At 39.1% G+C, this 14278-nt stretch overlaps 1 protein-coding gene across 1 annotated transcript in view; it reads right to left on the bottom strand.

Moving 5' to 3' along the window:
- The window catches only part of LOC121525252, a 73178-nt gene extending 64127 nt beyond the window's left edge, over positions 1-9051 (bottom strand). Inside the window, exons 1-3 of the mRNA XM_041811137.1 lie at positions 9046-9051; positions 8781-8887; positions 8048-8141 (exon numbers count right to left, since the gene is read on the bottom strand). Coding sequence (XP_041667071.1) covers positions 8048-8141; positions 8781-8887; positions 9046-9051 — 207 coding nt within the window. The remainder of the gene's footprint in view (positions 1-8047; positions 8142-8780; positions 8888-9045) is intronic.
- Between the last annotated feature and the right edge of the window lie 5227 nt (positions 9052-14278).

Here is a 14278-nt window from a genome sequence, read left to right as displayed (position 1 = left end):
AAAGTGTGTCAAGCTATTATTGGGATCTGATGTTCCAATTACTTATTCATGCCAATTTTGACCCCTTTTCATCACTGTTTACCTCATTTCCCCCATATGTTTCCACATTTTTGCCTCTTTGTCTTGTTGCCATTTTTGCCACTTTTATGTATTTTTGCTATTTTTCAGAATTTCCAGCCATTCTTCACTGTTCTCTGCCCTTCTTAACCAATTTTGCCACCCATTTTTGCCTCTTTGAACCCATTTTTCTTGACTATGCAACCATTCTTCCCCACTCTTTCCCACAATTTTTGTTTGCCACTTTTTTGGGGCCAATTTTCACCTTTTTTGCCTCTTTTTGCAATTGTGTAATTACTTTTTACCTTAAAGTCTTCGTTAGCATCCTAATGTTCATGCAAATCACAGCTCAGCTATGAAGTCCGACATTACTTTCCAAATGGTCTAGTCAATGTGTCCATCTGCATTGTTAACGTTACCAAAAAAAAGGTAAGTCTGTTTTTAGAAAAGGGTTTACATTTTGAAAAAAGCTATTTTTTACTGCAGCATGAATGAATAAAATATTTTTTGTTTCTTTGATAAGAGTGGTTATTCTTCAGGTTAAAAATGAAATAATAAAATGTGGTTATCATAGATGGACCATGATTTTGGTCTCCTATTTTGCTGGGCCCCAGAGAGCTCTCTCCTTTATCCCCTTATGGGCGGCCTTGCTCTGAGGTCCAAGGATTCACATTCGTCCTGGTGTCACTTCCAGTGTGAACACTCAAGCACACTTGAGAAGTTTATGAATGAACACAAAACATTAGTTTTCTGTCTACTAAAGCAGTGTCCTCAATACAAAACAAGAAGTAAACAGCAGAGTTGGGTGGAGTTGGGTAGTGTTGGTTTGTACTTGCTGGAAATGCTGAGTGTGGGTTGTTACCATGTCAGGGAGGTAACTTTGGGTGAATGAAATAGCAGCCTATGGCAGCCTCCATATGAATACATGTTCTTTTACAGTATTAGAAATGAATAATTTCTGCCTTTGAAAAACTTTAGGAAATATTTCAGATACTGGAGGACCTTCATTTCAAAACATAACACAGGGATGGTCACTTTTTCAATCAATATTGACATTTCAGTGCAAAAATTCTACAAACTGTATCTTTAAGGGAACCTTTTTGGTCAGAGAATGATTGCGCTATTCCCCTAATTCTGTTTCTTTTCAGTTTAGGAGACTTTCCCAACTTTGCCATGTGTTTATGGCAGTAGTATGTCTGAGAAAAACATCTGATTGGCTTTGTTGTTTAGCCTTAAACAAAAGCCCAATGTTGGCTCCTGGTTACTCTGCTTTACAGTTTGAGCTAAAGTCCCAGGCATTAAAGTTGTGCCGCCAAAATAAAACACAGATGCGCTCAGATTTCCCCCTTGCCAAATCTGATATTAATCCTGCTTATACTTTTGATATTTTTATAGCTACTCGTATATGATGAGACAAAACTATAGGTTGTGGTTTTTTTGCACCTCCCGTTAAATCACTTTACTGTAAAGGTGATGAGACAAGTCACAACCTCTCCGATAGTTTCGACATCAGGTGTATTTGTCTTTGTCAAGCCAAATGTGATATCATCAGTCTGATTTTATGACATAGCTTAAAGCTAAGGTAGTGGAGGTTTCGATCAATGGGAGTAGACACAGAGACAGGTACTGTCTGCTGGAAGGAACGCAAGTTTTCTTGGAACGATGACTTCATCAATCATTTTTTATTGCTTATTAAAATCTCTGTCGCACCCACACACATAGAAAAACAAACAGATTTATACTAATCCTTTAAGACCCTGGCTGACGCAGCCTTGACCCAGCCCAATTTTTGATAGTCTCATCATCAGTGAGAGACATACCCGGCTGTGATGAAATATTTGGGAAGAGACAGCGAGCTGTAAAGTGGGTACTCGTCCTTGAAACTTCAGCTCCAGTAAAACAGACACTAAATCGAAGATGCAGTGCCTGTAAAAAGTTTTCACCTCCTTGGATGTTTCACCTTTGTATTGATTATATAAATCAATCACGGTCAATATTATTTGGCTTTTTGGACCCAAAAAAAAAAAAAAGTGCTTGTATAAATATTCACCCTCTTCAAGTCATTTTTAAGTAGATGCACCTCTGGAAGAGTCTGTGTAGATAGGTCTCAGTCACGTTTGCACATCTGGACACTGTAATTTGCTTGTAGAGTCAAAGACAAAGTTGGAAAACAACACTGGAGTCATAAGTTGTGGTCAACAATCCAGTGGGTAGTATCATGGCGTCAGAGTCCACAGTTTTATCATTATCTTCTCTTTCTGCTTGTATCCATCCTCTGACTCATACATTGCCTTCACCTTTTCTCTGAGTTGCTTGGAATGTCCTTTTGCCTTCATGGTGTAATGGAAGCCATGAATACTGATTAACCAGTGATTGGACATTCCACACACTTGATAGTATAATAATAATAAAAAAACTTAGTTGAAATGACATATTTCTTTTCATTTACAATTCTTTGTAGAAATCTGTTTTCATTTTGACATTAAACTGTATTTTTCATATTTATTTAGTCAAAAATGCCAAACTATACTGACTGTGATTGATTTATAAAATCAATAAAAAGATAAAACATCCAAGTAGGTGAATACCTTTTATAGGCCATGTATATCTACAGTATGTTGTTTTCTTATGATTGACTGTTGACTGCAGGGATGGTATCCAAAAGTCCTGATTTAATAAAAGTACTTATCTTAATGATTGACAAAGACAGGGTGGATGGGTGTGTGCTGAGCTAAACGGTGAGACAGAACACTTTGTGTTTTCTGGTTGGGCTGGTTGGTTAACTGGGTCGGAGTCAAGGGAAAGAATGTCCGCCCATTAAAACACATTAAAGAGAGAGACGGGGAGTTAAAAACATCAGTGGGAGACACACTGGGGAGCCGTGTGAAGGTAATCTGGTTTGAAAAAGTGACAAGAGTAAATACTGAAAGGACCAAAAGACAGAGAGAGAGGGAGCAGGTGAGAGCGACGAGAGGGGAAGTGAAAGAAGACAGCGGGAATGAGGAAATAAAAAGATGGTGATGGTTTAAAAGAAGCAGCACTATCAAAACAAGCACAAGAAAATAATGAAAGGAGAGATATAGGAGAAAACAGATGGCAAGACATAGATAAGGGAGAAAAGGGAAAGTGAAAATCAATCAACATGATCAGCAAAGAGAAATTGGGAAGAACAAGGAAGATAAAGACAGAGCACAAAAGGTGAAGCAAAGATAAGGAAAAGAGCCAAAGGCAAAGAGACGGATGCTAACAGGTAACTTTAAGCCAGAGTTTTTAACATTCCTGGGCCTAAAAACACTTAAACATGCATGACTGACTCCTCTGTTAGCTTAGCAGTCATTGAGACAACAGCATCACAAAACTGTTTTACAAACAGAACACCTGACAAGTGCAAAAGTCTGTTGACTAGTGCTCTTAACTGTTTTCAAATACAACATTTGAGGCAGGCAAATGGAGTGATGGTAGCTTCCCTACTAACAAACAACAGGAGCCTTGCTTTGTCTTGGTTTGAGGGATGGTAACACTGATTTAGAGCAGAAGTAAAGCCTAAACAGAGGCTAAGTTAGGAATAGTAACGCTTCAACATTCTTCTGGAGTGAGTCATCAAACTAGCCAACTTTTCTACAAGTTGCACTGAAATATTGAACAGTCTTTTGGGAGTAAAACAAGTCTGCAAGATGCTACAAAATTCGGAGTTTTTTGCTTGTAACATCAAGAAAATTGGGAGTGACCTGGCACATGTGAATCGTGTATACTAGTATGTGCAGATAACCTTTGGTCCCCTGATTAAGGATGCTTTGGTTAATTATCCATATCGGCCAATATTTACCCTGCTGACAAACATCTAGCCCAAGGGGGAGGGGGATGAAATTAAAAGTAACACACCAAAAATTTAGGAAAACCCCAACAAGGGTTAGTATGTTGCTTCCCGCCCGTTCCCACCACCATCAGATGAGCCCAAAACGCCCCACCATAGAGGTCTCCAGCCAGATGCCTCTCAAAAATGTTGGCACATTGGAAGACTTACACCAAGAGGAGAAATAACAAAAACCACTGGTATCAGTATTGGCATTAGCTAAACTGTTGTCTTAAATATCATTCATGGTATCGGCCCTATTTTTCACAGTGTGCACTAAACAATCCACAATTAAAGAATTATCCAAGAAAACTTAAGGTATCCTATAGAGTAAGGGGACATTATATACCTGAAAAGGTAAATCTGCAGCTCCAGCTGTGTAACTAACTGTTGCCCAAGATGACAAACGAAAGCCAAGCAACACAACAGTTTAAATCATGCCAGTTTTAGGCAAAGATTTTACATTGATTTTAATTCAAATACATTCTGAATAATATACAAACAAAAGGAAAAAGTTGTGTATGTTTAAGAACTAACACATTATGCTTTTAGACTAAAAACCTGCCTTAGGACTGGGAAACCTTAACTAAACACAAGCCAAACTTCCTGTTTCTCCCAGCACGTGGAGGCTGCCTCGTTTCCATGGTTAAAGCTCTGGTCCATTTAAACATGTGCTCTCCTAGTGTTGTTCTTCCTATTTGTGTTATTTATTAACAAAGCAGTGACACTGTGGCTCCACATGGAGCCGGTGTAGGAGACATTACCAGCCTCCACCCTGCTGAAATAAAGATAACATCTCCTTTCTGCAGGTCTCTTATCGAAGCACAGTGCAGAGTACAGAGACTCGCCCTTTGACTGAGGAACTCTGGTCCAGCACAACAACAGATTTCATCACATGGACTAATGAGGGTCTGTCTAATAACCTATACCCATATTTGATTTTGTTTTTAGTTTCAATCTTAAGTAATCCTGGAATCAACTTTACCAAAAAAAAAAAAAAAAAGAAAAAGAAAAAAAAAAGAACTGTGGCACAAATGGATGAAATAAAAACTTATTTTTAAACTTTTTATGACAAGTTATTCTGTTTTTATAGTTTGGTATATTCCTCCTATATGACCATGATGTTCCTGTTCTCATTTTCCTAACATTCCCATCATAACTGATAGTAAAACATGTCATTTCGACATAGATAACAGCCTCCACTCCTTTAAGAGAGCTCTCTGTGAGATATTCCAGGTCTCCTCAGAAGTGTTGGTCAGGGTTAAGGTCAGGCCAGTCAAATTCTTCCACATGGGTTGGGAAAACCGTGTCTTTGCAGACCTGGCTTTGTGCACAGGTGCAAATAGGAAACAGCTTCCATGAAGCTCATGGGGAGAAGTGGGAAAAACACTCTATTTAAAAATACTGCATGTTCATAGCATTCAAATCCCCCCTTGCTACACAGTAGGCAATTTTTAAAATGATTCAAAACAAGCGGGAGACAAAAAAAAAAAAAAGTATAGAGTGGATCACTAGATCAGTGGTTTCCAAAGTTGGGTGCTGGGCCCTCCAGGGGGGCACAAGTCACTGAAGAAGGGTCATGGGATGCTTTCAAAAAACAAAGAGAAATTTAAAATGGTTTACAGAAGTAAAGACTGGGGGTCCCCAGTCTCTGACACTGTTATTTGGGGGTAATGGCCTGAAAAGTTTGGGAACCTCTGTACTAGAAGATTGTGTGTCCAGCCAATGATAACTTTTTGTCACTTTTAACATGTTATGCCAAAAATCATTGCATTATTTTGGATTTTTTAGTTTGTGGTGCACTGGCTGCCCTGACTACAAATTTTTAGATCAGTTAGAAAAGTTTGATTCATGTTAGAGCTGAAAATAATTTCTATGACTTAAGATATCACAAATACAATTTTTATGGTAGTTTACTTCATTCAATTCCATTTTCAACTGAGGTCAGTTTTAGCATCACAAACCTGCAGGTATTTTCCTTGGTGCACTGTCTCCAACTTTCCAACTTTCCTCATCAGCAATGGTAATGTTTACATGGCTGTGTCTGACATACTGATGTACACTCAGCCAGTCTTTTTCGCAAGTGAAAAGTGTTTGGACACACTGGATTCCACGTTCTTCCAGGTAAAAGGAAGAAAGATCCAGCTTAGGCTGGCATCAGACCAGATGATTTTTTAATCTGAAATGATTTTAAAACTGTGGGAGACCACAGACTTCAGGACAGTTTCCAAAGGATTTTCATCTTTAATCCTCTGAACGCACACACTAGACGACTCGACCAGATTGTCAGATCACCGGAGACCACACATCTGCCGACCTGCCTATGACCTCGCGTGATCACATGACTTCAGAAAAAAAAAAAATCATGGATGTCTGTCGATGCCGTCTTGCTGTCTCTCCACAACAGGCTGTCCTGGCATGAGTTACAGGTGCAGCAAAAATCATAAAACAAGGGCAAGATTCAGGATGAAATCCTGGCTGGAATTAAGGTACAGTTGTGTTTATGGTTGTAAGCAGTGAAAGTGCGTATGATCCGTCTGGTGACACTACATGGTGTGCTCGCTCTCATTGGTTGTTGTGGGTACTTCGTCAGCGGCACTACGACCTAGAATCGTAAATATCAAACATGTTTGATATTTACAATTCAGGGTCTGGGAGGCTATGACGTGATTTGGAGCAGTAAATTAATCATGTTGACACCACACACATGCAGACGACTCAGACAAATAATCATTTGGGACGAGGCTCCAGTCGGTTTACGCCCCCGCAATCATCGGGGCGTCAAATCTTGCCTATAATCGGGCTTAAAATCCTGTAATGTGTGGCGGGCCAAAGTCAACAGGCAAAGTCTGCCAAATAAAAGTGAGGTAGTTCAGGAACAAGTGTGAGCTCACAACATACATCAGCAAACAAAAGCCAACCACTGCTGACTACCACTTCAAGGATTCACCAGTCAATTCTGAAAGGAATACAGAATATCAGCATCCATTCTTGGTTTCTTTTCACAGTCCTGATTTACTCCCACAGTGCCATCAACAGTGAAAGATTTAGATTTATAACCATGGGATTCCTTCACTGTAAAGCTTCTTATGAATATCTAGTTATCCGAGCTCATAAATTTCATTCATGTTTTTTTTCTCCTGTGTATCTACGTTATTCTAATCAGCTAATACAACCAAAAATAGACTCTGAATCAGAATCAAATTGTGAGATACAGAAAAAATCACACCCCTAGCAAACTTTAAAAACTAGTCCAGTGAGCTCTCTCTCATTATTCCTCTTGATAAAGTTACTTTCTCAGAGGATGGTATCCAAAATTCAGTTGTGGCAAACACTGAATTGCCCACCCCCCAAGGAAATGGGCAAACTGGGCCCAAAATCATCTAGAGTGCTGCCAGCCAAAGGACTCATGATTATGAGTCAGATCCTGATCCAAGATGCTCATAGAGAGTGGTGTTAAATATCCAAACCTGGACACATCTTTAACAGCTCCAGAAATTATGCAAATAATATCCAACACAAAATTGTGTTTTGTTTTTGCTTGATTATAGGTGGCGACAACATTCATCACTTTGTTCATAACTATTATCATTATTATCATTATTAGCTCTGGCTTTGTATAATGTCTCCATGAGAAGTTTAAGCATGTGTGCCTTCTAACTTTTGCAAACAAAATGAGTTTAAATCTTTTTTTTTTTCATCTAAAGTCAAATTTTGCACTCATAAAACTTATTTATCTTAATAATCCAAGATGATTTTGTTCCAGTAGGCTATGTTTGAAAGGTGGTACTGGCTGTCTGATACTCTATATCCCTTTCAGTATGTTCGTATCTCCATCTTAATGTCTCAAGATATGCAGTAATTGTTGTTGAGAATCTGTCCTCGTGAACTTAACCTTTATCTGAGGTATTTTCATTTATTTTACTTTTTACCCTGTCGATGTCCCATAAACTGCTGTGTTTGTTTTCTTTTTTTTACCATTAACAGCTCATTCAAGTTCCAGGAAGGTTGCTTTCAAAATTGACGACACGCAGAAAGACATATATCCTACCTCCGGGATTTCCCAGGAGTCAGTGCCCTGAAATCGACGCAGCAGTCTGGTTAAATTCTAAACAAGGTGAATCATCAGCTTCTTACCTGTGAATGTTCCCTCCGCGGTGCTCCGTTGCAGACTGACAGCCTGAAGTTTGTCTGACAAAAGTTTGCCTTGTGGGTGTGTCTAGAGCAACACCTGCAGCACGCTAGAACCGTGCGTAATAGACGCGCACTGGGAGGACGCACGCTGACGCACGCAAAAAAATAGTTGTCCCTTTACCTGTTCGCTTACTCCGCCTGTTGAAGTTGATTGACAGGAGGGCAGAAAGGACAGAGAGTGGCATGTGCACTTTTCCCCTCTCTCCCTCTCCCTGTCGCTCTCTCGTCACCATTTTTGGAGATGTAGTGTACCAGTCTCACCAAAATGCAACTATTGTAACTATCTGAGGAATGTTCATTCCTCCCTCTGGCGTTTTGGTTTTCTTGTTCTGCCTTTGTGATTTCACTGATGCTCTTTATTGAATAATTGGAGCAGAGAAGGTTGTGTTATCTTTTTTGATGGTATTTTTAATTTCTTTCTCTTTTTATTTGCACAAGAGAAAAATAAAACGTGACTTCATGAAGGGATAGTGTGAGATATTGACTGGTGACCAAATCCACAAGGAAAACAGAGACAAAGCAACAGTGACATTTTTTTCATTTACTTTTGTACAAAAAAACAATGATAAACTCAACAAGACAGACTTGCACCTTTAGAAAATAAGCATTAAGAAGTACTATAGTTTTATTTAAAGTCATGTTTCAAATCACAAAAAAAAGACATAATGTCACTGGCCTGACAGTGGAGGAGGTCTGAGAGAGGAGGTCTTCATCCAGACTCCTCTCTTGGCACACAATCTTAGCCCGCTGGAGCAAAGTGCAGCAGAGCAGAGCCCTGAGTATCTGGAGGTGACAGATAACAAGGTCATTGGAGAACTATGAGTGCATGCGGGAGTTGCAAAATTACACAATGAGTCCAGTATGAGAATACTATGTAAACAACAGATTACTTTACCTCTCTCAGCCGCTCACCTCAGCATCAATTTGTGATTTTTTTGCACCTCCATGGATGAGTATTGAGGTTCAAAGGTTTATGTTTTTTCAAAAGGATGGCTAGTGTCATATACAGTGCTTGTGAAAATGAGTCCCCCTCTTGGATGTTTAACCCTTTTATTGGTTCTATGAAGCAATCATGGTAAATACAGTTTGGCTTTTTAGACCAAAATAAAATGAAAACAAAATCTTTAGTGTCAAAATTAAAACAGATTTCTACAAAGAAATGTCAGTTAAATAAGAATATGTAATAATATGCATCTAAGAAGCATCCCCACAGCATAATGCTGCCACCGTGCTTCACAGTGGAGATGGTCTGTTTGTGGTGATGTGCAATATTTGGGGTCTTGTTTGAAGCACCATTTTGGTCTCATCAGACCAAAGAACTTTCTTCCACTTGGCCATGGAGTCTACCATATGCCTTTTGGCGGATTCTAGTTGAGATTTAATGAGTTTTCTCCATCAGTGGCTTTCATGGGCGACAGTTGTCGTATGCAAAGTCTCTCCCATCTCAACTGCTGAAGCTTGTATCTCCTTCAAAGTAGTCACAGGTGTCTTGGTGGCCTCTCTCTAGTCCTCTCTTGCACGACCTCTCAGTTTTTGAGGACAGCCTCATCTAGGTAGATTTACATGTCATATTCCTTCCATGTCATGATGATGGATTCAGCTAAACTCTGGGGGGTGTTCAGTGCCTTGGAATATTTTGTATCCACCCTCTGACTCTACTTTTCCTTCACCTTTTCTCTGAGTTGCTTGGAGTGTTCTTTTGCCTTCATGGTGTAATGGTAGCAAGGAATACTGATTAAGAAGTGACTGGACCTTCCAGACACAGGAGACTTCATGCTACAATCACTTGAGACACATTCACTGCACTCAGGTTATTCCCATTTCACTAAATGTGAGACTTGTGGTTTTCCAGTGCATGAATCCCATTTTAAGAGGGCACATGTCCTATTTTGATTATTAGGGCCATAAAGGACTATATCTTCTTACCTTTCCAAACTTGCAGATAGCTATCTTGTCTCTTGTTGATCTTTGGCAGGCCCTGATTAGTTACTATAGCCAAGAAAGAAAAAAAAAATAGAAGAAAACATTGGAGTATCGTGATTTGCCTATAGGCTAACAGGAAGTTGTGGTATATTCCTTGCACTTTTTTAATGGCAAAAAAAGTAATAAATAGTCACATGATCATGGACTTAGCAAGTGGATTTGCATTACAGTATTAAAGCTCTGAATAAATGTCACATTGTGTGCCTCAATTAAAAATACTTTGGAAGGGATAGTAACACCAGGAGCAGTCTGTAGATCAGCAAAAAAGTATGCTTCAATCACAATTTACTCTACAGAGATCCGTCACATGTATGCGCTTCCGCTTGGGATCATTGGTGATCCAGTGGGTTTTGAGGGTAAAAATGGAATTATGTAAACGAGTACTGTTTATAACCAAAAAAAGATGTGTCCTCTGCCTTCTAATGTTTGCTTTGTCATTAAACAGTCTTCATTTTTGTGGTCTGAAATATGTCTACCAGCACTGGGTGGCTCAGCTAGGTGTGTCTTTCATGCATTTAAAACACTCTGTGCAATGTTGGAAACTCTTTGCAGTCATACTTATTAAAAAGCCTTTGATAAGATGCCAAAGAAAGGTCATTTGTTTCCATCACAGCTCAGAAACTGATTAAATATAGGCCTACCTTTATATACCTTGGATATTTACATTTTTTGTCCCTAAATTAAGTACTGCATTAGAAATAAAGAGCCTTGGAGGGAATCATTGATGTAGTGCAACTTACCTGCCGAAGATCTAAACGAGAAACTTAGATGAGAATTTGTGGTAACTTCATCATAAAAAAGCAATATTCATTCAAGCTACAGATAGTGTTTCATTATGTTTGGTGCAGCAAGAGGGGTGGCTGAGTGCTATGAGCTCCCTTAAACATTACACTCATGTGTCCGCTCACCTGGACACAGTTTACATGAAGGTCAAAGCAATCACAACACCTTGAGGTTAAATAAACATTAACTACAATGTTTAAATGACCAAATGCTCAGGAAACAGATTAAATCTCTGCGTAAGATTAAACACTCGTGTAGGCATAATAACAGGGATGCTAGAACAATATGATAATCTAGGCTAGGTAAAATATATGAGGATGTTGGATGGTAAGCAGCATGCAGAGACTTGTGTTTGACATTGGTGATGATTAAATGATAAATTTATTAAAGTAAAATGATTTTTTTTTCTCAGTCAATCACTGAAACAATGACTTAGAGCTTCCAAGTGCTTTTTCAAGAGTGGAAAACTGTCATTCAGAGGCGCAATGGTGTACTCATTCAACATCATTGTGAGAGCAGGAAGAAGCTACAGTGAGCAGTAGAAAAAATCAAATCAACTGCGTTGATTTCAGACATTTACACATTAATGCTACAGGTCGCACTGTTTAAAATACAGTGAGTAACTACACAACAAAATGTACAGGTACAGGACAAATACAACACCATCTTGAGTCACGCTACAATGCTAATCTGAACAGAGTTAGGGTGCAGAAGATTTTAGCAACTTTAGAAAAACGATCATACTTTTAAACCATTACACTGGCTGTTATTTACTCTGTAGAAAGGGAGCTGAACAAACGTAGTCACGGTGGGGAAAGCCTTTCTAAGACATCAGACTTAATGTTTTCCAGCAGACTGACTACACACACTGTTACAGTGGCAAACCTGCTCATAGACAGCTTATTGTTGAGGTCTGGAGTCTCCTGTAAGAAGGCCGACTGTTGTAAACAGCTGCTGGTTGCTATAGGTGTCTGACTGCATGCTGAACTGCTTTGTGTTGGGTAACACTGACAACCACACCTCACATTCCTCTGTGCTGGAGCTGAAAACACACCCAACAGGCTGGTTATACTATGGACCCACACACAAACACATACATGACCTCTAATATCACTGACTGATATCCTGTCCTTTTGCTGCTCTGTAAAAACACTTTATGGACAGATTTAAATGCATATATCTAAATATAAAAGGTTCCTCTGTTCTTGTTAGAACAGAGGTAGCTGACAGGTCTGACTCACTTAAGAATTTTTTAATGAAGTCTTTGTCTTGATCTTGGCTGATAAAAGGTCACCACATTAGACTTTATCATGTATCAGTGCAAATGCCATATTGTGACTTTGATAAGAGGTCACTAACACAGAAGTAGTATGGTTGTTATTTTGCGAAACTCAGTGATTGGAAAGGTCATTATTATTATCTGATTGTCTCTGCTATCAATTGCCAGTTCAATCACCAATGCTTCCCCCTGTAATGATGTGGCTACTTCAGGCATTTCCAGGCCAAGCGGGCCTACAGCTGACCACCTTGTACTTAAAATGAGTTTCACGATTTTTCTGAGATGTGGACGTCTGAGAAGCTTGACCCAGACACTGATGAGATGGCTTGGAGGTGGCAATAAAGGAATGCAGGATGTCATGTAGGAGTTGAACCTGGACACTGACGAAATGTAACAGAGGTGGCTGGGGTGGAGGAGGGTTGACGCAGTTGCACCGAAACAACTGACTGTAGATGAGAGGAAAACAGATTTCAAAAATGACAGCAGCAGGATGGTCACAGCAGAGCTGGACTGGCTCAGAATTAAGTGAATAGCAACAATATCAGCGGATTACCAGAGCAGGAAAAAAGAACGTGGAAAAAGGAGACACATGAATGAGTGATTATTACAGTCTTCTTGCTTGAGCGTATGCGCAGCTCAATTTTTTCAATTGAGGACTCTGTTCATCAAAAACAGCACTCCACAAAAAGAAACCAACATTTTGGTTTCACGGATACATTTCATACAATGAAGGAGAAAAGCTGTTAAAAGAGACCTTCCTGGTTAACACTGCAAGCTATCCTAAAAGGCTTTGCCTGCAGCAAACCAGGAATGGTACTAGTAAGAGCTTGTCTCCCTCATTATGAGAAATTCATCCATGAAATCAAAACAGAGATTTACTCTTTGGTCAATACACTGTGTGGATGCTATTTTGAATATATAGAGGCCTCAATTCAAGACAAGAAGTAAACGGCAGCGTTGGGATGAGCTGATCAACATATCTTTTATTGTTTTGATAGAGAGCCACATGGACATTAGATTTAGATACTGTGCTTTTATACAACTTGAATACAAATCTTTACAGATCTAAATAAGTAAAACTGAATTTCTATAAAAGTACCAAAGTCTGGAGTAAAAGTAAAGAAACAAGATTTATGATATACAGTGTCTATAAAAGATATACACCACCTTGGATGTTTCACTCTTTAATTGTTTGTATAAATCAATCAATGCCAAAAATAATTTAGCTTTTTGACAAACATTTTTATGAAATGGAAGGAATATGCCACATGTGTAAATCTACCTAGATCAGGTTGTCCTCACAAACTGAGTCACCGTGCAAGAAGGAGACTAGTGAGAGAGGCCAATGATACCTGACAAGAGAGACAAAAAGAAAGTCACTGTTGAAGAGAACTCATACAAATTTCAACCTGAGTATGCCAAAAGGCATGTGGGAGACTCCATGGTCCAGTGGAAGAAACTTCTTTGGTCTGATGAGACCAAAATGGTGCTTTCAGGCCATCAAACAAGACACCAAACACTACACATCTCCACAAAACACACCATCCCCACTGAAGCACAGTGGTGGCAGCATCATGCTGTGAGGATGCTTCTCAGCAGCCAGGCCCTGAAAGGCTTGTAAAGATAGAGGGTAAAATGAATGTGGCAAAATATAGGAAAATCCTGGAGGACAATTTCATTTAGTCTGCAAGAGGACAACAGCTTAGGAGAAGAATTGTTTTCCAGTAAGACAATGTCTTGAAGTATACAGCGAAAGCTACACAGAAACGGTTTAAAGACAATAAGGTGAATGTTCTGGAGTGGCCGAGTTAAAACTTAGACCTCAATCCAATAGAGAATTTGTGCTGTGAAATCTGACAGTGTTTGAACAGTCACTTATATTACTTCACATATTTTTGTTTAATTGACATTACTTTTCAGAAATCTGTTTTTACTTTGACATTAAAGAGTTTTTTCTTTTAGTAATTTCTTTGTTAAAAAGCCAGATTATACTGACCATAATTTATGTATAAAATCAGTAAAAGGGAAGAACATCCAAGGATCCATCCAAATCCAACATTTGGGGGATGTAAGCCAGGAAAATCCACAAGTCCCTTATCTTTAATGGCCTAGTTTATATCTTAAGGGTA

The sequence above is a fragment of the Cheilinus undulatus genome, linkage group 17, assembly GCF_018320785.1.
Source record: "Cheilinus undulatus linkage group 17, ASM1832078v1, whole genome shotgun sequence".
Taxonomy (NCBI): Eukaryota; Metazoa; Chordata; class Actinopteri; order Labriformes; family Labridae; genus Cheilinus; species Cheilinus undulatus.
This window is presented reverse-complemented; position numbering and strand designations above follow the sequence as displayed.